The sequence below is a fragment of the Sinohyriopsis cumingii genome, chromosome 2, assembly GCF_028554795.1.
Source record: "Sinohyriopsis cumingii isolate HCF-2022 chromosome 2, ASM2855479v2, whole genome shotgun sequence".
Lineage (NCBI taxonomy): Eukaryota > Metazoa > Mollusca > Bivalvia > Unionida > Unionidae > Sinohyriopsis > Sinohyriopsis cumingii.
The window spans coordinates 74,740,881-74,764,041 of NC_142962.1; the positions used below are offsets into that span (position 1 = coordinate 74,740,881).

The window sequence follows — 23,161 nt, forward strand, 5'->3', positions numbered from 1 at the left end:
CATTTGCCTATAAAGTGGTGGTGGTGATAACTGCATTATCCAAATTTCTACTCCAGACTTTTTCTGAAAATGAAAACCAATAGAATATTTGGACCAGTCACAGACTTAAGTTAGCTCTATGAGTTTATTGCTGCCTGAAACTCAGAATGGAATTGGCAGGTTCAGTTTTCTGTTATTACAGTGTGACATATACAGTCTCAACCTGTCCAAAGGGGTAGTATACCAATTCTGAACCCTTCTGTTAGGCCTTCATCTCAACCCACGGGTCATCATAACATCAGACTGCACCATATTCCACTTCAGTATATGAACAACCTTCTCTCCCTTCCTTGCAGTTTGGGGTGGACAGTCACTCTGGAGTGGTCAGACCATGTCCCATCTCAGGATTTTATTCATCTCTGTATGTAGTTCCGAACTCATCTTAGCCTGGTTCTTCTTCGTCTCAACTAATTGTTCCGGTGGCCTAGTGGTTAGAACATTTGCCTCAGATGCAGGAGGTTGCAGGTTCGAACCCAGGCCAAGCCATACCAAAGACTTATAAAAATGGTACTCACATCTGCTTTTCTAGGTACTCAGCTTTAAGAGGTTAGTATAATAGATCGGGTGGCCTGGTGTCAGGATAATGTGACAGGGTGGGACATCATGCTACATTGATTGTATTGATATTTACCAAGAGGATATTGACTATAGTATCATGGTATTCCTTCTTAACATTGTAATATGCTTTCATTTTGGATTTGGAATCAGTGTATTTGATGTTAAATTGTTCATCCAAATGTTAAATGCAAGAAGCTCTCAAAAGCTAGTAATTAAGTCTCTTTTTAAAGCATATAAAAGAATGTTTGCTTTATATTGTGTAAGTAGATGTTAGTGCTAGAATTTTATTGTTGCATATCCACTTACAGGTGGCAGAGATTATTGATGTTGTAGAGACAGCAAAAATCTACCAGCTTGGAACCACCAGAACAAATAAGGGGCTCAGATTAAGGTATGTTTGTTTACTTTGTCAGGTATGGCAAAAAGTTACCACATTTCTTCTATTAAGCTCATGAATAAAAGTAACCTGATTTTTCAGTTTTAAGAGATTTAAATTTAGCTGGAAGTCATTTTTTTATTGCAATACTCCCACCCTCACCACCCACCCACCCCATTTATGGCGGTGGGATATGGTGTTACCAATGTCTTTCCATCATGTCCATTGCAAAATTTGTTTCTGCTCATTAATCTTATAGGGAATGTACAGATTGAAACCAAATTTTTGCAAGGCTTCAAATTAAGCCTAGGTCAAGTCACAGGAGTCTGACGGTTTGTCAATAAAGTATGGCGTAATCTCTGACAACAAGAAATCACCTTGTCGGTTATATAAATGAACAAAAGGAGTGTAACAGTGACCACAACCTGTCACAAGATGAAGCCGGGTTGGGACTGGATTTGGGAAGACACCAAAAGCAACTGCGTTTACAGGATGTTTATTTATAAAAGCAATTTAAATATTAACAAATCTGACACCATTATAAACAAAAAGATAGGGACAATTATAAAGTTCCTAACATGGAACTATCAACAATTAACTAACAAGAAAAAACTCAAACATGAATTTAACAAATGGAATTTCAAAACAAACGTGAATTCCTATCACCGATCAACAAAATAAAAGTGATCTACACCTCAGTATAAAGAGTCTTGAATGTATTGTTCATATAACGATTTAGAAAAGAATGTAATTATGTATCGTTCTAATAACAATTTATAAAAGAATGTAATTATGAATGTATCGTTCAAATAACGATTTAGAAAAGCAGGTAAATTTGAACGTATCGTTCATAAAACGATATTGAAAAGCAGTGTAAATTACGAACATATCGATTGTTCATATAACGATAGGGATGAATGATATTATTAGCCTATCGATCGTTCACATAACAATATAGCAATACGTGTAATTATGAACCTATCGATTGTAAACCGATATTGAAATATAAATAGGAATGAATGAAATGATGAACCTATCGATCGTTCATATAACGACATAATAGGAATGAATGACATTATGAACCTATTGATCGTTCACATAACGATATAACAATAGGAATGAATGAAATGATTAACCTATCAATCGTTCATATAACGATATAGCAATACGTGTAATTATGAACCTTTCGATCATAAACCGATATTGAAATAGGAATATGAATGAATGAAATGATGAACCTATTGATCGTTCATATAACGACATAATAGGAATGAATGACATCATGAACCTATCGATCGTTCATATAACGACATAATAGGAATGAATGACATGAACCTATCGATCATTCATATAACGACATAACAATAGGAATGAATGACGTGAACCTATCGATCATTCATATAGCGACATAACAATAGGAATGAATGACATGAACCTATCGATCGTTCATATAATGACATAACAATAGGAATGAATGACATGAACCTATCGATCGTTCATATAATGACATAACAATAGGAATGAATGACATAAATGCAATTGTGGAAATAACATGGAACACTATAACTATCGTGGCGCCCATTTGACGACCAAGATGTTAACTCCTGTTCCACGCGCTCTTGTAAATGGCCAGAGAAGCACCCATGCATGGTCCGCTCCTCTCAGTCTGCTGAAGGATTTCTTACATCAACAGACCCGTTGGTTGCGAAGCCCTGGTCCCTCGCATCGAGAAAACCAGTCCACTCTTCCAATCCAACGTCACCAAAACACAGCGTATACGTTACACGAACCCCCACAGAGTTCTGTGACTCCACATCAAACGATGTACAAGGCATGGCAGGCATGTATAAATCAGCTCTACAGCTGGGGACTCCACATCAAACCATACAAGGCATGGCATTTAGGCAGCTAAAATGATAACTAAACCGTGTAGTAGATATGATACGGTTATGTACTTCTGCAGTGATATATGAAGCATGCGCACACATGAATTCATTACCCATTACATTAATCGTTTAATGCATGCAGCATATAATTCAATTCAATTTGTCTGTTCAGTTGCAAGAAATAGCTAACTCGACCAGACTATAGTATTTCTAATATAGCGTTGTATAACCTAGGTATTGACTTTCCGTAGAATTTATAATAAATATGTTTCCTGCTAGTTAGCTACTGCATTAAATGAATATGTTTGCAGATAGAAGTCTTTTTAAAACATTAAGGTTCTAAAACATCTAAAGTATGAAAACAATTCTGTCGTATAAATGAATAGTAATAAAGAAAATTTCATTACCTCTACAGCTGGAGATTTGCTTCTGTAAAGGGGTAAGCGTCCTGACAAGACATGGCGTAATGTGATTTGGTTATAGAGAATTTGCTCTAGATGTACACTAGCTGTGACAGATATGTGCAGCTAGGTACTTAGATTTCCCGCTGTAGGCAATTTGCACATGCAGGGGTCCGAGTTTCGCTCGGGATTTCGAAATAACTAAGCTGAAAAAAATATACCACCCTCGGGTGATGCTGTACGCGGCAACGAAACCCAAGTACATTTTTGACAACATATACATATTGATATAACTCCTACACAATTCTGTGACACAACCCTCATCTCAATTTGACTTTTCTCATACGTCTTTTATTGCTTCAGAATCGCAAGGAGACAGAAAAACTACACATATACATTCAAAAGTCAGTGACATACTAAAATAAATGGCAGCATCCCTGACATTATAAATTTGTGATATAAACAGTCATCCTTACCGTAACTTTTGGATGTTAATGACACGTCAAAATAAATGGCAGCATCCCTGACATTATAAATTTGTGAGATAAACAGTCATCCTCACCGTAAATTTTGGATGTTAATGACACATCAAAATAAATGGCAGCCTCCCTGACATTATAAATTTGTGATATAAACAGTCATCCTTACTGTAAATTTTGGATGTTAATGACATGTCAAAATAAATGGCAGCATCCCTGACATTATAAATTTGTGATATAAACAGTCATCCTTATTTTCTGTTTCAGACATGGGAGCTCTGAGAGAGTCTACAGGTTGGAGTTTGTGTCTAACCAGGACTTCACAGATTCCGAGTTTAACAAGTGGAAAGAGACTGTTATGCTTGGCGGAATCCAGCTTCCCACAACAGATGAGATAGACAAGAAAATGAAAGACCTCAAAGATGCCAACAACTATAAACTGAATGAAAATGATATAGACGAGGTTTGTTGTACTATTTGTGATTATTAGCGGAAATAACCATTTGTTAGTTTCATCTCGGTCATGTTAACCAAGGGTCTGATCTGTGTAAAAATAACATACAGAAATTACTAATAGAGAGCCAGATATGTACATTTTTTAAAAACTGCTTGATTCAAGTTTTCTAAAACAAGGGAATTGTTAAAGTGATTTCTTCTCTCCCTCTCTCTCTCTCTTGCTCTCTCTCTCTCCTAATTCAGTTCACATAGTAATCCTATGCAAACACCATGAAGTCAATAACATAAAATTTCTGATTGCTCATGATCAGACCTATATTTATCAGTTTAGATGAAACCTGGATGTCACCTTCTGTATAGAGAAAAGGTTATGAGCCACAGCATTTTCTGGATCTGCATCTGTTTGAAACATGTGCTTTCAGTTCCACACCAAAGAGTCAGGTGCTAATTTTAGTAATGAGTGTTCTAAACCAAAGACTGTTAAAGAATTGAAATTCCATCAGTACATTATTGTCTCTATTTTTTTCACTTACAACTAGGATAAGTTCTCAAAAGATTCTTTTCCTAAAACATAACTTATATTATTAACCAATCCTGGCCAGCCAGACCCATATATCCTCCATTTCTAGACTGGTTCCCATTTTCCATACAGTTATTAGTACTGTGTCCTGTATCCACCCTTGATTCTCTTGACGGCCTTAGGAATAGTATCAATGCATAAGTAAGCAATGTGCATAGTTCTGCTTGTCAAAGATTACATTACTGAATATGAAATTATATTGCAGGTTCATGTTCACCAAAAGAGCATTGGTACATTTTAGGCAACGTTTAAATATTTGAGCATCATTTAAGAAAATCAGAAGAAAAAAAATATTTTTTTATAAAAAAAACATCTAATAAGAGTCACCTTTTTTAATATCACCATTTATCTCTCCTCAGTTTAATACTGAAATATATTACCAGCCTTGTCATGTTATGTAATTAATGAATAAAAGATCAAGGTGACCATCTTTATGTTTATGTACATGTATTATTACAGAAAAAGAGATTTAAATGACAAAAATTACCTAAAATTTCTCCCAGAAGACATATAATTTAAAACTAAAGTAACGTAGACATAAGTCCATTAAAATGCAAAATATGAAGTTTCTAAACATTCACTGAAAGAAATTAGTGGGATGCAAAGTCATGAGAGGTCATCATCAGTAAGCATGGTGGAAGAGGCCTAAGTGATCATATCTGAAGCATTATGTTTCAAAACACAATAAGGTATCATGTAATTGTATTTGTGTTTATTTATTAAATACATATACTCGGGTTTCGTTTTTTTATGTACAATGATACCTGAAGGTGATTTATGTATATGGTACAATATTTTGAAACAATGAGTTCGGTTCATCCTATGCCGCTCATGCAAAGTGCTTTCGATGGGAAAAACCAAATACTTGCAGTACACAGATGATGTATGATTGCATCATCTGTATAAATGCCTCACCGTAAGACTAAATCTTCACATTACGGAACGTCTTGTCAGCAAAAATTGAGTATGCTCCAATACATTGGGGCTAGGTGTTAAATATAATCTCCACATCTAAATAATCAATATGGCCTTCACCACCCTCCATGGAGTTGCAGACACAAAGGAAGAACATACTCTATTTTTGAATGCAGAGTCGTTGATTAGTCTAAAGTTGATCTCGAGATAAGCTGTAGAAACAGCACCTGAACATACTGTATCCATAAATACAGGCGATTCCAATCAAGCATTTGAATCAAATATGATCAGAATAACTCAGAAGATTTTGTTATTGATATGTAAATGAGTAAAAGTGGAATTTATTTAATTTAATCCCACCGTTGTAGCCGATCACCCTACCCATGAGGCATGAGGGTGTATAGTAGTCCCCCTCTTGAACGGCCACCATGACCAGCGGCCACTCACTCCTTATGGCCAGAATCCATTGGCACTGATGAGTTTGTGTTCAAAAGTACCCCTTGCGAAAGGCCACCCGGCTAACGCGACCAGCGGCCAGCATACTAATGCGCAATATATAAAATATACCCCTCACAAGCGGCCGCATTTTATTTGAATATTTATTCAGAACCAGTATTTCATTTATAACGTGTGTTAAGTAATCCGATTTGTTTTCCGATGTCAGGTTTTCGTTACTGAAAGAAGTGTGGAGTAAAGTACATTTACCACTAAGGTTAATATATCATTTATGCCTCACGAGAAGCCAAATTTATTCCATAAAAACTGAGACTCAAATTTTAATCCATACAAAAGGGTACGTACATGTAATCCAATTAGCCTTTCTGCTGTGTTATCATAAGATGTCTGGTTTAGTCACTGATAATTGTTAAAATTACAATTATTGAACAGTAGTAACAGCTGAGAAGTGGCAGTATCGATGTACAATTCCCAAGTCAGCAGGAAAATGGTTCGGTAGCCTTTATGGCTTCCCTTAGTAAAATGTTGAGCTTGTTCACTTTGATAATTAGTAACTATAACTACTGACAATAATTGTCAAAATTACGAATCCTAATGGCCACTAGGTCAGATCTGCATGATGTTAATGGTACTTATTTTATCAGTATTGTAGTTGGCAACATGAATAACTTACTGCAAAAAGATCAACATGTCATGGAGGAAAATAAAAATTCTCAGTTAAGAGGAGAAAGTGAAAGTAATTCAACTGGCCGGGGGTGTGATGGTGTCGAGGATCCTTGCAGAAAACTAATGTTGGGAAGACTCAGATAAACAATATCATGAAAGATAATGAAACAATTCTGCAGAAGTGGGAAGGTGAAATGGACAGAGAAAGGAAGATTGTTTGAAACAGGAGACATTTGTATCCTGATTTGAATGACAAGAAAAAGAAACAATTTTGTCATTTGAATTGGGATATGATGACTTTACCGCAAGTAACGGATGATTGCACATATTTCAAGTGTGACACAATATTAAGTGTTCTGTCCCCAGTGGTGATTCAGCTGATGTTAATAATGAAGTTGTAGAAGATTGGAACAAAAGACTAAATGATATATGCAGGGGATATGACAGCAAGGATATTTTTAATGTGATGAGACTGGTTTGTTTTTTAGACTGTTACCAACAAAGTAACAGATGATATGAACTGTAACATAATTATAAAGACAGTTTTAAAATTATTATTTTGAAAATGATAACACAGTTTGTTTTACATTTATTTCACATCATGCATGTGACTTTTTAATGAAAATATTAAATATTTAAAATTAAATGTACTTGTGACTTTCTTCATATATATTTACTATTCGCATTTGTCATCCCCCTCTAGAAAGGCCACCCGCATTATAAGGCCATTTCCCTGCTGCATTAGGGGTGGCCTTATAAGAGGGGGACTACTGTACAGTCAAACTTGCCCTCCACCCATGAGACATTAGTATGCAATAGTATCATTACTCTGTCATTGCATGAAAATAATATGAAAACAAACCTGACATGAAGGTTTGCAATTTAACTGATACAGTATAGCCAGTCCCTTTGAGGCTTTCCAATACTTGATGTTTGTGTTTCATTTTTTGCTTGAGCACAGAAGCATGGAATGTACATGCTTTTTTAATCGGCTTGAGGTAATGTAAGCATACATCTTCCCTCCATCAGTTTGATTTTATGAAGATGAGAAATGAGGGACACAGACTGCAATAGCTCTAACTGCCCCATCATTAAAATTAAATACCTGGATCAACAATCTACTCGATTTAGTGACAGATGTATCTAGACAAGTCATAGCAACCTCAGTTCTTCTTTGAAATCACCACTCTTTTATCCATGTCCAGAGAAACTCTTTATTTCATGGCTCCTTTCAGAGATATCCTGATCAAAAAGGAGTTTGGAGCCTTAATCATGGAGAGGATCACAACAGAATTAGGTCATCCAATTTGAGGACATACAAGGGGAAATCATGTATTGTCAATGACAGGTGTCACATCAATGACATCACACCACTCTCAGCACCCATTTCCCAAACGATGAACTTCTTTACATGCTTTTTGAAGAATTGAAGTTAGCCTCTACTGTAATTAAGGGATATTGTTCCATGATCTCTGACACATTCAGACTTCAAAATAATCTATGACTTGCAGTTCAGTTTTGACACATCCAGAATAACTGGCCTAAAATTTTCCCAAATTGAATCTCACCTTGATTGAACATGGCTAAGTCTGAGCCAGTGTCATCCCCCCCCTCACTTAAGCAGCACTTTATGATAACGTTTACTTCACCATTGACACCCACTGATGTGTATTACATGGGCAAGCTACCTATGATACCCACTGATGTGTACTACATGCAACTTCATTCTGAGAGCTCCGACATTCTAAGGACACAACCTTTTTTCCTTTTTAAGAAAAGGTTTCCATCATTAGACAGCCAACAGTAACTACTTGCTTCCTGTACTTGATCAATATGTTGAGATGAGCAAGGCTACAGGACCCTATAAGTACCCTCTGATGTAATTTTAGATGCACAGACAATGTCCACAACAACTATAAAATATTAATATGGCTGAGGGCAGAAATGCAAGACATAACCCTAAAAGCACTGGCCACTTGGCTAAAGGGTTTTATTAAAAAGTTGTACTCCGAACTATCACAGGATAAGGGTACATTCATGATTTCAGCTCATCTCAGTTCAGGACATAATGGGGTAAGCTGACTGGGATGCCCAGTCTACATTATCTAGCTTCCATTTGCATGACATGGCCTCAACAAGGAAAGAAATGAATCTCATTTGGTTAGTGAATGTTGCACAGACAGTGACCATTCATGAAAGCACAACCTTAGACCCAGAAATGAATTTGTCATTTTTACTGGATTCACCAAGGAAACTTCTGATGGTGAGACAGTAATCAAGTGCAGAACCCCACAGGGATTTCTCATAGATGTAAATAAACAAAGACCTGCCAACCCTTACAATTTTGTCATAATTCTTACAGAAATGCCCCATAAAAGATAGACTTAAGGAATAAAAGCACATACTGTGTAAGTATGATTGTTCACAGTAACATCCAGATAATGGCTTTTCTTTGTATGATGCGGATCTGGGTTTCATGTTAGATTCAGTGGAATTAGTAAGGGAACCAGACTAATTTTACAGGACTACCACTTATGCTTTAAACTATTTTGTGATGTAGAATGTCTATATGATAATGCTGTTGCTTAAATTGTTTTAAAAAATGGTGTCCATGAAGCGAAACAGATCGAAAGGGAAAATAAACCTCTTAAAAGTTTTAATAGTACAATTTAATAAAAGGGAATATTCAGAGATTTTGGGGAAAAAGCAATATGGACGACAGGAAATGCTTTGGCAGGAAAGATGATTGCCATGGCCCATCTGAAATTTAATTTATTTTGGAAGGATTATATTAAGTTGAGAGATATCAAAAGGTTATTGAGCTATGTAGGGTTATGAAACTGCACTTTGTGAAAGTGTATTGGAGGTAATTAAGGTTCATATCTGCTTTACAACTTTGTTAGGCCTAGTTGAATACAATGTTTACTGTTCCTGTATCAGTTTTGAATCACACCTCTTCTCTTTAAAATGCTTGTTTTCCAGCTTCAGAATAATAGTAAGTGATATTTTGTTACAACTTACTGAAAACTGGTATTGCATACAGAAAAAAATCAGTTACTGAGAAGGTCTTGATGGGGTTGGCAGATCTGTAAAAACATTGTCTTATGCATGTTGTGCCAAACTAACATTAAATTAACTTCATCCATTTAGTTGATAGTTGATGCTCCTTCTGGGTGACCGCTCCAGTGGCCTAGTGGTTAGAACATCCACCTCAGATGTGGGAGGTTGTCGATTTGATCCCCGGCTGAGTCATACCAAAGACTTATAAAAATGGTACTAATGGTGCCCAAGATTAAGAGGTTAGTGTTAGGACTGGTCGGCCTGGTGTCAGGATATATGACTTGGTGGGACATCATGCAACATGTCTGCGGCATGATGCCCCAGTGCTAGACATGACTATAAACTGCCACACTGCAGATATCTTAGCGATATGACTGAAAAATTGTTAAAGCTAAATTAAAAATCCAAATCACACACACACACAATTCTGCTGAGTGTTATTTATGCATATATATATTAATATAGAGAGAGAGAATGCTTTGCATTTTCTTTCCCTCTTACTGGCTATTCTAATAATGTAATTTGATCAGGTAATGTACTTGATGGAGGAGAGCAAGCTATTTAGTAAATTACATTTCTCCAATAATACTTAATTGATCAAACTGCAAATAATCCTTTCCACCCTCTCCTGTAATGCAGGTATCCTTTAAGGTTTCACTTAAGTAAAAACTGGTAAAATCCATTTATAACATTAACCACATATTGAATATCATGGGGAGTTGACCTGCTTGAGTTACTTACCTTGGTCTATATAATGCACAAAGAGAGTCAGAATGACGTGTAGCATCTTATCGGGAGGGCTAGATTCAGAGATATTCTAATGTAATGGGATCAGAGAAATATTAATCTACTGAAACATTTGTTTTTTTCTTGACAAAAACATTTTATCCATCATTTAAAATGGTGCCTTTTAAAATCCTTAGGTAATCCCCTCCCCCCAATAATTCACGATGATTACTCGCAAACCCGCTTATATCACAGAGTCGGTCATGGATCCCTTTTTTTAATACTAGAAAGTACCAAAACATTGACACCTATTTGTTGCAAATGAAGAAAATCATGATAAAAACTGGTAGCTGAGACCTTGAAATATCACTCGTTCTATTGTCAAAACGGTTGATGTGACCAGGAAATATGAGTCATTGTTCTGAAATTATCAACTTTTAATAAGAAGTCATGCATTTTGTTAATTTTCTTTCCAAACAACATTCGTGGTACAGTAATAAACAGTATGCAACAAAATTTTGCTCATTGAAAATGTCACTATTGCCTACTTGATGCATCAGTTTTATAAATAGATACCAAATAAATAAGTTTGTTTTTTTTATCAATTGAGATTCAAGTATTTATTCTATCTTTTAGTGGTTTAAGTGTAATGATTGTAAATGCAATGTATCCAGTTGTATTCAAATGTGAAATATGCCAATCTACCATAACAGCTATGTCTGCAAGCATTCTTTGAGAACCTAATTAAGGGCCGACCTTGTTTTGGTACTTGATCATGCAAGTATTTGTTGTATTGTTGCAATGAATTAAAGGCTGACCTTCTTGTTTTACCATGTTAATTGCATCTTTTGTTTCAAATAAAGTGGATGGAATACATGAAAAGTTAAAATTCATGTAAATCCAACTTGCGTAAGAGCTAGCATGCCCCAGTAGTGTCAGGTCAGCTGATTTCAGGTGATGAATTGAACACTTATAATTCTTATGTGAATGTAATATAATTAAACAACCTTAAAACCTAATCATTCACAAATATGATCAAAGATTTTTTTTAAAAAAACTAAGTGAAATGAATACTTCATGAAATAAAATTCTGGTTCACATGTATGTTTTATTAATGAGAAGCTAGTTTCAGAGTTTGTAGTTGTAATTCCTGAATTGTCACATGGAGATTTCCTCATGGTTGAGAAGTTTTAATATTACTTGCAATGAAATCATGGTATCAATATTGTACTAATAGAACAATACAAAAAAAATAGTTTTGATGTTGAAGGATGTTTCACCAACTAAATGTTCTGTTTATATATATATATATATATATATATATATATATATATATATATATATATATATATATAAAAGGAATCTTGTTTTCACATATATGTGAAGGATTGTTGAAAGCAGTTGGAATAATGTTAGAAATCTCACAGCAGTTGGGCATCTTGAAAATAAACAATAATTTTTATTTTTAACTTTAAAATAAATAACTTCGATAGTTAAATTGCTTTATTGACAATTATTCCCAACGCAATTTTAAAACAAGTATTCCATCATTAAACAGACCATTTCATAATACCTGGCAATTTTCTCGATGTCCAGTGTTTGGTCTAGGAGTCTAAGGTATGGAGAGATCAGGAAAAGTGTAAGAATGTGTTTGGTCTAGAGTCTAAGGTATGGAGAGATCAGGAAAAGTGTAAGAATGTGTTTGATAACCTTAGTATTTTTAAAAATCCTGAGTTATTGATAGCACTGTGTATAGTAGAATACAACTATGTTTACTCTACTTGGTGAAGAGTTTACACTGTTTTCAACTAAGAAATGGAAAACACAAACATTAAAATATTATTTTCAGACTGTTGGCATCTAGGAGTCAAGGATCTAGAGAGATTGGGAGAGGTGCAAGGGTACTTTGATTACCTTAGTAGAAAACAGTGTCGGATATATTGTTTACAGGATACACATTTCACTGAAGATAAAATATAATCTATCAGAACTCAATGTGGGTTTGATTTAACTGTTATCGATCCAATTCAAGAGGATTGTGCATTTTGATTTAATAATAATTTTGAATATGACTATAAAGAGCCTGATGGTATTTCATTACATTTGACATACAAATGATAAATATTTTACTCTAATTAATATCTATGTGTCAGATAAAAGTGGAAATTGAAATTGAGCACAGAAATTAAAATTTTCTTCAAAATTATAACATTCTTAAGTTTGGTTGAGATCAGTCTTCAAATTTAGAGGGGAAAATTACCCCCAAAATAATCTTTAGATTGTCAAAGAAACACGAAAAATTACAAAAGTCCTGGATCAGATCGTTTCATGCCAGAATTTTTTAAATCTTCTGGATTGATTTGTGGTCAGAGCAATTAATGAGTGATGTAACACTGGATCTTTTTCATCAGTTTTCTACAGGGAATTATAACTTGTATAACTAAGGAAGATAAACCATTCCAATATCTACAAAACTGGCACCCTATATCATTACTAAAATGTCGTCTACAAATTAACATCATGTATTGCCAACAGGAAACAGTTAGTGCTACATGATATAATATCTGATAACCAAACTGGTTTAAGTAAAGGGAGATGTATTGGTGAAAAATATACAAGGATTATTTATGATATAATGGATATCACTGAAGAATTATATATACCTGGTATTTTATTATTGATTTTGAAAAATGTTTTGATTCCATCTCATGGAAATTCATTCATAATGTGCACGCCTTCATTAATTTTGGCTGATGATAAGACAGTGGATAAAAACTTGGTTTTCTAATCTCTTCAGGGGTGTACCAGAATGGCTTGATATATAAACAAAATATTCATATTTTCAGAGGATGTAGACAGGGTGACCCACTTTCTACATATCTTTTTTTAATCTGCAGAAATTTTATTGATACTGTTAAAAAAATTATTTTGAATACTAAACGTATTAAACTAAAAAGAACATTTACTCTCAGCTTGCAGATGATACAATCATAATAGTTTCTTTGGTGAGGTCTTTTCAGTTGAAATTTTGCACAGTTATATGTAGTATATTGTAGGTAAAATTATTAAAGAGTCTAATATTAACTCATTCAGCCCCAACCCTGCTTCCAAGGTCTGTAGCATCAAGATCATTTAAGATACACCAAAATGGATGGTAGTACAATAAACAGACAGATCTAGCTCTACAATGATACTGTATAATCTGGACTTTCTACTCGCTTTACAAAATGCGGTGGTCTCAACTGCACACAGACAGGTGAACCTTTGCAAAAAGTAGGATAAGTTGTGGATTGGGAGTAAGAAGTGGCCAGGTAAAAAAAAATGATGGGTCCAATAAGCAAAAACGATAATTCAACGTTTACCCATTTACACATGTGTGAGCCAAATGTCCAGTTAAAAGTTAAAAACAAAGTTTCTAGCACAACTAGGCATTAGTCTAAGCAAAAAACTAATGGAAGCAGATGTATTCAGAATTAACTTCCAGAATTTTCTTTCTCCCATGTCAGGCGAAAATGACAAAAGTCTCCAGGGCCAAATGACCTAATAGGTGTCTATCCTACTAATTTGCAAGATATCACCGACAATAGGAAGAACAGTAAGCAAAAGGAACACTCTGTGAATAAAATGACAAAAGTCTCCAGGGCCAAATGACCTAATAGGTGTCTATCCTACTAATTTGCAAGATATCACTGACAATAGCAAGAACAGTAAGCAAAAGGAACACACTGTGAATAAAATGACAAAAGTCTTCAGGGCCAAATGAGCTAAAAGATGTCTATCCTACTAATTTGCAAGATATCACCAACAATAGCAAGAACAGTAAGCAAAAGGAACACTCGGTGAATAAAAAGCTCCTTTTCTCAGATATGGTTTATTACCGAGAAGCTAGTTACAAATTTTGTAGTGAACTTAAAACTTTCCAGCTGGCGGGACTCAGATGTTTGCTCAAAGATACACAGAGACTTCACTATTACTTACAATATTATCATGGAATCAGTAATTTACAAGTAGAGCAATGTAAAAAAAAAGCAGAGTTTGCAGGTTGACAGTTGTTTCTTGTAGTAAATGTCTCTAGTTTTTGTGAAATGGAAATCATATTTTGTTGTGAATCAACAATAATACATGAATATATCCAAAGCAGTGACGTAATACACAATGTTTTGGGAGATACGCATGTAATTTGTGTCAAACTGTCTTGTAATGTTTATAAGTCTTTCAGAAGTTGGTCATCTTGAAAATAAAGGTAATTTATACAAAAATCTGAACAGCTTCATTAGAAAAAGCATTGACTATTATTTCTAGTGAAATTATAAAATGGGTATGAAATCATTTAGCCCCCCCCCCCACATTGTCTACTCGTCTATTCATTTTCGATATCCAGCTGGTATAGCATACCCTTTTTAAGCTTTCAGAGATCCCTCAATTACTTGCATCCACACGTTTTTCCCATCCATAAAAATAATAAAATAAAACCACAACAAACAATTTTTAGATTTTCTGAATGCTGTGACCAGATTGTATTTCATTTTTTTCATAAGTAAGATTGTTAGACAACCCATTATTGTGATTCACTAATGACTATGTTTGCATGCTGTTCACTAGAACAGTTGGTTCATATTTAGAGAATGTTATATCACATGAAAATTATTGAAGTTATTATTATCCAGAGTGCAAAGCTAACTATTGTACAATGTCATGATGACGAGTAATACTAACAAGTTCTTTTCTCACAGGATTAATATTAGGTCCTGCCACTGTTTTTCACTTTCAGTAAATGGAGAGGAAAACATTTGTAAAAATTAAATTTTGTTCTAACTGACCAGCCATTTTTTTTAGATCGAAACCAGAACCATGCACATTATTTTTTGAGGGCTAATAGCTATTGTGGCAACTTTGTGCTCCAAATTTTCCGCTGCACAGTTGTAACATTTGGGGCTTTTGTTTCAGATAATTCTGCTCAATGCTTTGTGGGTAAATGGCTCAAGTGCTTTTAAAACTCATCAAAACCATTCTTTTTGTATATTGTAGATTGTGCATGAGAAACAGAGATTCAAGAAAAACCCACATAACTATGCAGTTAAGAAAACAAATCTAATGAAGCATAAGGTAAGTTTGCAGTAGGAACTAATTTTAGCTTGCTGTCACAGGAGTATCTCAGGTATCCTGTTATTTGAATCTAAAATAAACCAGAAAACTAAACCTGGGCCTGCAGAAGAATGAAATCGAAAGAAAAACCAGGAGTCCTGAAAATTTGGGATAGTGGTTGGTGCATCAAGTATTAGCAAAAGTTCTTATCCCACCCCCACCCCACTATAGAATGTTAATAGATGTTTTTATTGTCTCCCCCCCCCAGAGTGCTAGCAAATGTCATTATTCTCTATATGCTCCCTCCCCCCAGTGTTAGCAAATGTTATTATCCAGTTTCCAGTGGTCTTTTTTGTCAAACTTCATGTGGATTGCCAATGGGTAGAGTCAGAAGTTTCTTAGATTTGGCAGTGTTAGATCCAAGAACATAGGGACTAATTGATACTGTTAGATCCAAGATCATAGGGACTAATTGATACTGTTAGGTCCAAGATCATAGGGACTATTTCATACTGTTAGATCCAAGATCATAGGGACTAATTGATACTGTTAGGTCCAAGATCATAGGGACTAATTGATACCGTTAGGTCCAAGATCGTAGGGACTAATTGATACTGTTAGATCCAAGATCATAGGGACTAGTTGATACTGTTAGGTCCAAGAGTAAGGTCACTGGGGCAAAAAATGTTATGTTCCTTTATGTATGATACATCAAGGTTTCTTGGCCTGATTTTCATCAAACTTAACAGGCTACAGACGGGCAGATGCAGCTTCCTTATTGAGTCTGAGGCCAAGAGGCACCAGATTAAAGACGCTGGATGCAGCAGTTTAATATTTAACTCTTCTGGTCATTGTCCAGATCTTTAGGGATCGTCTGTTATCAGATATCCATCCATCTATTTGTTATCACTACTTTTCTTAAATTACTTGATAGATTGCCATGAAACGTTAAACACACATTGTCTAGTTGGTACTTAATGAAAATGGTGCCAGTCTGACATTCAGTATGGCAGCCACAGTGACCTTAAAATTCTTGTTATCACTACTGCTCCTTCTGAATGGATGGTTATATCAAACATGAGGTATTTACTGGAAGACTTCTTATGCCTTTTGATGTGAAGTTGTACCTCAGTGAAAATGGTGCCAATCTGTCATCCAGTATGGTCGTCACAGCAGCCATCTTTAGAATCTTATTGTCACTGTCACTACTACTCTTGAATGGAAAGCCATTTTGAAAAGGGATTTTCACCAGAAGATTTTATTTATGTTGCCTTTTTGCTCTTAAATAGAAATGGTACATTTCTGACTGTGAGTATGGCCACCATGATGGCCATTTTGAAAATATTGTTATCACTTCTCTTCCAGAATGGATGGTCTTGTCAAATATGGGTTTTTCACCAAATAACTTATTATGATATATAGTTGCTCACAAATGACAATGGCTTTTTTTTCTTCTTATATCCAATATGGTCACCATGTTGGCCATCTTGAAAATCTTGTCACTCAAGAATATTAGATGGTTTCAGTACTCAGCAGTTAAAAAGAGGAAATTGTCTTAACTTGGATTCCTGAAAATACTTTTTGCCCATGTCTGTCCATCTCAACACATCATGACAGTCACAAATTGCATTACCTGCAAGGTAGCTTTTGAAGGACTCCATGTCTGTCGATTCCAGCACATCATAAAAGACTCTATGGATCTAAATACAATTTAGTGTGAGACTTTACATTAAAAAGATCTAGCTTTAATGATTTTCACCATTTTCATGCAAAATTTGAAAGAGTTCTGTGCCCTGTTTAACTTGGCATTTTTCTGTTCATTTCTTTCCATGAATTGAAATCACTATTTTTTATAAATGTTTGCAGTTGTCGTTCAGTTATGTTTCCATTTAGTTTGATTTTCAGAATGTTCTGGCCAAAGTTTACAGAGTTATGGCTCCTGTTTGACAGAATTTTTCTCTTCAGTTTCATTAATGCTCAATAACTTTTGATGGACTTCATGAATTGAATAAAAAAAATTGTATGAAGTTTAACATTAATAAAACCTAGGTCATGGTTAGATTTTCATGTTTTTAATAGAAGTGAAAGTATGTGCTAAAGTTTGACTTTGCATCAGCCAGTTTATGCTAACTACTGTTGGTACAGAAAAGGCAGGTGTCTTCTAATTAGAGGATTGTTGATTCTGGAAATGAGTAGTTATTGCTGGTATGGCAGACAATAGACACGAATAATACAGATTGGACTTAGGAAACTACATATAGACATCGATGAGGGTATACAAGACTGTAAATACAAAACGGCAATGTTCTTATGCAAGAAAGTTGTGTTGCTAAACATTGGTTTAAACGTTGGTTATCATTTCCTAACAGTGACTGGTTTAGCATAATGCTGGATCTTTGTATAATTTTTAAGACAGATAACTTCTGTTTGGTTGTAGGAGATGGCAGAAGTGGAGGGTGACACAGGTAAGGCAGTAAAAATCCAGCAAGAGTTGGATGAGTTAGAAGAGAGAGCACGTGAACTGGATAGGAGGCGTACATCAAACATTAACTCCATCAGGTAATCCTTCTTCACCCATCAAAAAAATCAGACAGTTTACTTACTGCATTTTTTGGTATCTACATCTGTTTGCATCAACATGAATTTAATAATTCAATATAGAATTAAGTGCATCAGATTGTTACTTAATTAGACACCAAGACTGATAACTTCCTAATGGTTCTCTGATTCCACGGCTACTAAAAATAAGTTATGGAACAATCAAGAACACATAAAGCTTTGAATAATTTTGCACAGTCAACATAAAGTTATGTTTAACCTCAGATGTTGAAACTGGATTTCATCTGTTTCATTGGTGACATTATTACCCATAAGGTCAGTTCTGTCTTTGTATTTAGCAGATGTTTAGATTGATCACATTTATGCCTTTTTTCCAGCTACATCAATCAGCGTAACAGAATGAGGAACCAGATTGAAGCTGAGGAGGCCTTTAAAGTGGAAGTGGCTGCCATGAAGAATGCCGTGGCAGACCCTTTCACACGCAGACAGTGTCGACCGACCATAGTGACAAAGGCAAGGATATTTATTGTATTTACCCATGCATAATCATGGGGTGAGAATTCCAATTTGGATCTACTAGCCAGCAAGGATGGTGCAAGGAAAATAGCCCCAATACTTATTAGACTTAAAAAGAAATTGGCTTCGTTGTTAAATTTCACTTGCCAACCAATGATTTTAGTTGTTGAGCTAGGGGATTTTTTATGTAACTGTAATGTGCACCCAACTATAAAAGAGTTAGACCAGGTCAGAAAATCATAAAGTTTTAGAGTTTTTTTCAACCAATCATAAATGACATTACTTTTGAAACTTGTTTCTGATTGGCCGTTAGCAGGAACTCAGTATCTGGTTCAGGCTTAAAAGTTGTTTGCTGTTCTTTTAAAATCTTAGGCAGAATGATCAGTGTAGTTACTGAACTGCCAGCACATTCAGGTTGGTGATGGCCTTTGCTGGACATGCAAAATATACATACACCAAGTAGTCTCTGAATTCTTTTTTTTGGTGGTAGATACCCATTTTTTTATTTTTATAAAAAATTACATTATGTCGCAGAATAGAAACCAAGTGGGTTTTTGGACTAAATGAATAAGACAAACACAATGTGAGAAAGATTGAAATTTATGAATGAATTAATAAAGAAAAATATATAATGTAAAAATACAATGATTCTCTCACGCTCGCAACATACAATTGACTCAAATCACTCTACACAACATTCACGCATTGAAAGTAAACCAAAATATTAAATCAATATGAAGTACAGATCCAAGAAACCTCATGGACTGCAGCTACGCTTCAAACAGTATTTTACACTATAAGAGAGATTCACATAATCTCAAATAGGAACTCTATTAAGATTCAAAATAATCTTATGAACACAACTAAGATTCAAAATAATCTTATGAATATAACTAAGATTCAAAATAATCTTATGAATATAAAAATGCAATGGAACAACAATTGATCCAAACGTATGCTTCTAGACCCCTTGTACAGTCGCACGATTCCTTGGGTTGGCCCACACTCTTATTGGCCGCTCGCACCCGTTATGAATCCACCATGTGTACAGTCATACGTATACACACGTACAGACAGCATACAGCACCCTTTTTAATTTGCTACGTCTACATCCATGGCACAGACATACGTATATACATACGTATCAACAGCACGCAGCATTCAATATTCTGGAAACTCCAGACAGCTCTAAACAACTTTAGACAGCTCAGACAGCTCTAGTCATATTCACAGTCACATTGCCAATCACACTTCGCAGTGACAGACACAATCAGCTACAATAAAACCAAATTGGTCATAATAATAGTTTCTGTATAATCTCTAGATATATGATAATACTTTAACCTCTAATTACTTGTAATTCAGAGTTCAAATCTGCGATGTAATAAATGCATTACTACGCGATAAGACATTACAAACCGAATAAGCTTCGCATATCAAATGAAAATGTAAATGTAACACTTACCCCTATGGCTGGAGAACAATGGAGAGCATACACTCCTTGACATGATCCAAAATGACCAGTGTCAGTTTTAGAAAGTGATCTTGCTTAAATCCATAGGAGAGTGAGCACAAGTCAGGGTAGAATACCCTTGCATATCATGTTAGTAATGTTACTTCGTCACAAGTAATTTCTGGCTAGGTACATGTTAATACAGTCACTTACCTGGAAAAACACGTATTCACCCTAGATAATGTTGTACACATGTACAGTGAAAAATAGTCGAATAGTTTTAAGACAAAACCAAGTTATTTCTTTGCCTAATACTGTGACACATTATCATCGGTATATACATTCTTAGAATTGGAAAGAGTACTGTTATTGATACAGAATGATCATGGCTTGTTGGGTCTTTAAAGGACAAGGTTCGATAAGGGCTGATTTTTTAGTGATAAATTAATGTGTTTGTAGAAGTATTTGTTATGGTTATGCAATATCCACTGTATACCAATATGTACTCGGGAAACTGTGTGAAATAAACAGTTAATTTTGTTCCTAAAAAGCCCTGTGTTCAATCCAAAAAACAGTTGAACAGTTGAAAATCCCTAGAATCTTACAGTGCATTTGAGAACACATTTGATTTGTTGACAGAAGATACTTTTTTTAACCACCTAACAGATATACAAATTTTATACATGTTCTTGTTTGTACTCATCACTAACAATCACAAAACTGGAGGAAAATTTGATTTCTTAAACCACCTACTTTGTCCTGCGCTACATCATAGTAACAGAAAATGCTAGTTTATGTTTCTTGAAACAAATTTGATATTTGATTGGTTTTTGGGGGGGCAGTTGCATTTTTGTCCATTTCTGTTTCTTATTGCGTTTTGAGGCTTATTTATCACAAATCGTAATCAGAATATCTCGATGCTAACTGCTAAATATAGAAGAGGCTAACTGAAGAATGCTGTTCACATCAACAACAACAAAGCAGCAGCCAGTTAATGTTACTTTTTACTACAGTGGTCTGTTAAAACTGAATGATGGTAAGAAATATAATCCCAGTGTGTTATTTTATTACCTTGATTATATTAAGATGGATTTATTATTTAGATGGGATCTCAGACATATTAGCAAACAGGATCAAAAGATGAAAAAAAATGCGAATCAGTCACATCCATTAAAGTTATGAAATCAGCACTGAATCCAGTTAAAATGCAGTGTTCATTTGTTTCATTTTAAATTATTGTGTATTGATTAGATTTAAAATGAACCTACTCATTAGGCTACAGGCACATTATATGGATTGTTGCAGCTTTGAAAGAAATATTTATTGAAGAAAAGGATTATTCTATGATTTATTAACTTTTACAATTTATATAAACATGTTGGGTTTTTTAAATTAAAAAAGCAAAACAAAAAGCAGATGATTGATGCTAGGAACCTCACCAAGTTGTTTAGTAAATTGTCAACACTTCGTGTATGCAGACAGATGGCATAAAGGTAAAACAGTATTTTTAGTACTAATGTATCAGACATTATTGTTCGAGTCCAGCTGTGGCATTTTTCGTTTTTTCTGTTTATCATTTTTCTTTTGCTTTAAAAAAAATATAAGTAAGTTTCTGTTTATGTTGCTTTCTGTTATTGTTGCATTAGCTGTTTATACGATTTCTTTATGTTTGTTGTACTTTCCATTTATAACATGTTTCTGATGAATGACTAACCAAAGGTTTGAGTTTAAAAATAACTTGAAAAGTATTTATTCTTTAAAAAAATTGTTGTCCAAAAATACCAGGAAAAGGGTGGTGGTGGTGAATGGTATGTTAACATCACTTTATTGACATTGATGGCTATATCATACCGAGGAAGTGCCTTGCCCAATGATGCACACAGACAGCTGGCCTGAGCTGTAGCTTGGGAAGGTATTGCACCTGTGACCCTTAAATTAATAATCTGGCACTCTTACCACCAGAGGACCAGTCTGGTGGCCTAGTGGTTAGAGCATCTGCCTCGGATGCGGGATGTCGCGGGTTCGAACTCTGGCCGAGTCATACCTAAGACTTCAAAAAATGGTACTAGCAGCTGCCTTGCTACGTGCTCAGCATTAAGAGGTTAGTGTTATGACTGGTCAGCCTGGTGTCAGGATAATGGGACTGGGTGGGACATGATGCTACATGTCTGTGGCATGACGCCCCAGTTCTTGACATCAATATAAACTGTCAAACTACAGACATTGTAGTGGTATGACCTAAAACAAATTTGAATCTTGTTAAAAATCCAAATCACACACATACACATACACTCTTCCACTAGAACAGCTGCATTGCCCACTGCCCAAACCCCCCAAAAATGAAGTGGTAGGTCTCAAAGTCATAAAGAGGTGGCAAGTGTCTCATATATTAAATTGAAAAAGATCCGATTAGTTTTGGTATTTTTCATAAGGTCTCAGCTCAAATGCAAAAAACATATGACTATACAAACCTTAATGGACAGTTGTCTCGCAAGACTTGCATGCATACATTTTAGGTTATAATGCCTTATCAACTGTAGCTATTAAAACGGGCTTGCTTCATCCAATATGCCTCTCCATACATCATCAAAGACCTATGTCTATAGAGTGAATTGGGGTATCTATCATGCACATATACATTTCCATTAATATTTGACTAAGAGTGTGAATGAGAGAAAGAGAGAAGCTATCTGAATGTCCCTTGCAATGAGCAGATCTTTTTTTTTTTACTTTGTCACAGTTCATTTGCTGCATTTTGAATGTCTTATACTTTTTTCTTCTTTTTTTTGCCATGTGTGTTGCATATGTACATAAGAGTGTGTGCGCATGCAAACTGAAATCTTGTCAGTAGCGGGCAACATTGTGATCCATAGTTGCTGCATTATTTCAAATCAAACTTAAAAGACTGATTAATAGCCCAAAATTGAGTATAAATTATATTTATCTGGGA

At 35.0% G+C, this 23,161-nt stretch overlaps 1 protein-coding gene across 1 annotated transcript in view; it reads left to right on the plus strand.

Annotated features, from left to right (window-relative positions):
- The window catches only part of LOC149805194 (RNA polymerase-associated protein RTF1 homolog), a 57,130-nt gene that overhangs the window by 26,596 nt on the left and 7,373 nt on the right, over positions 1-23,161 (plus strand). The window contains exons 9-13 of the mRNA XM_089948325.1: positions 906-988; positions 4,007-4,202; positions 15,627-15,704; positions 18,121-18,242; positions 18,620-18,755. Of these exons, the coding sequence (XP_089804451.1) occupies positions 906-988; positions 4,007-4,202; positions 15,627-15,704; positions 18,121-18,242; positions 18,620-18,755 (615 nt within the window). The remainder of the gene's footprint in view (positions 1-905; positions 989-4,006; positions 4,203-15,626; positions 15,705-18,120; positions 18,243-18,619; positions 18,756-23,161) is intronic.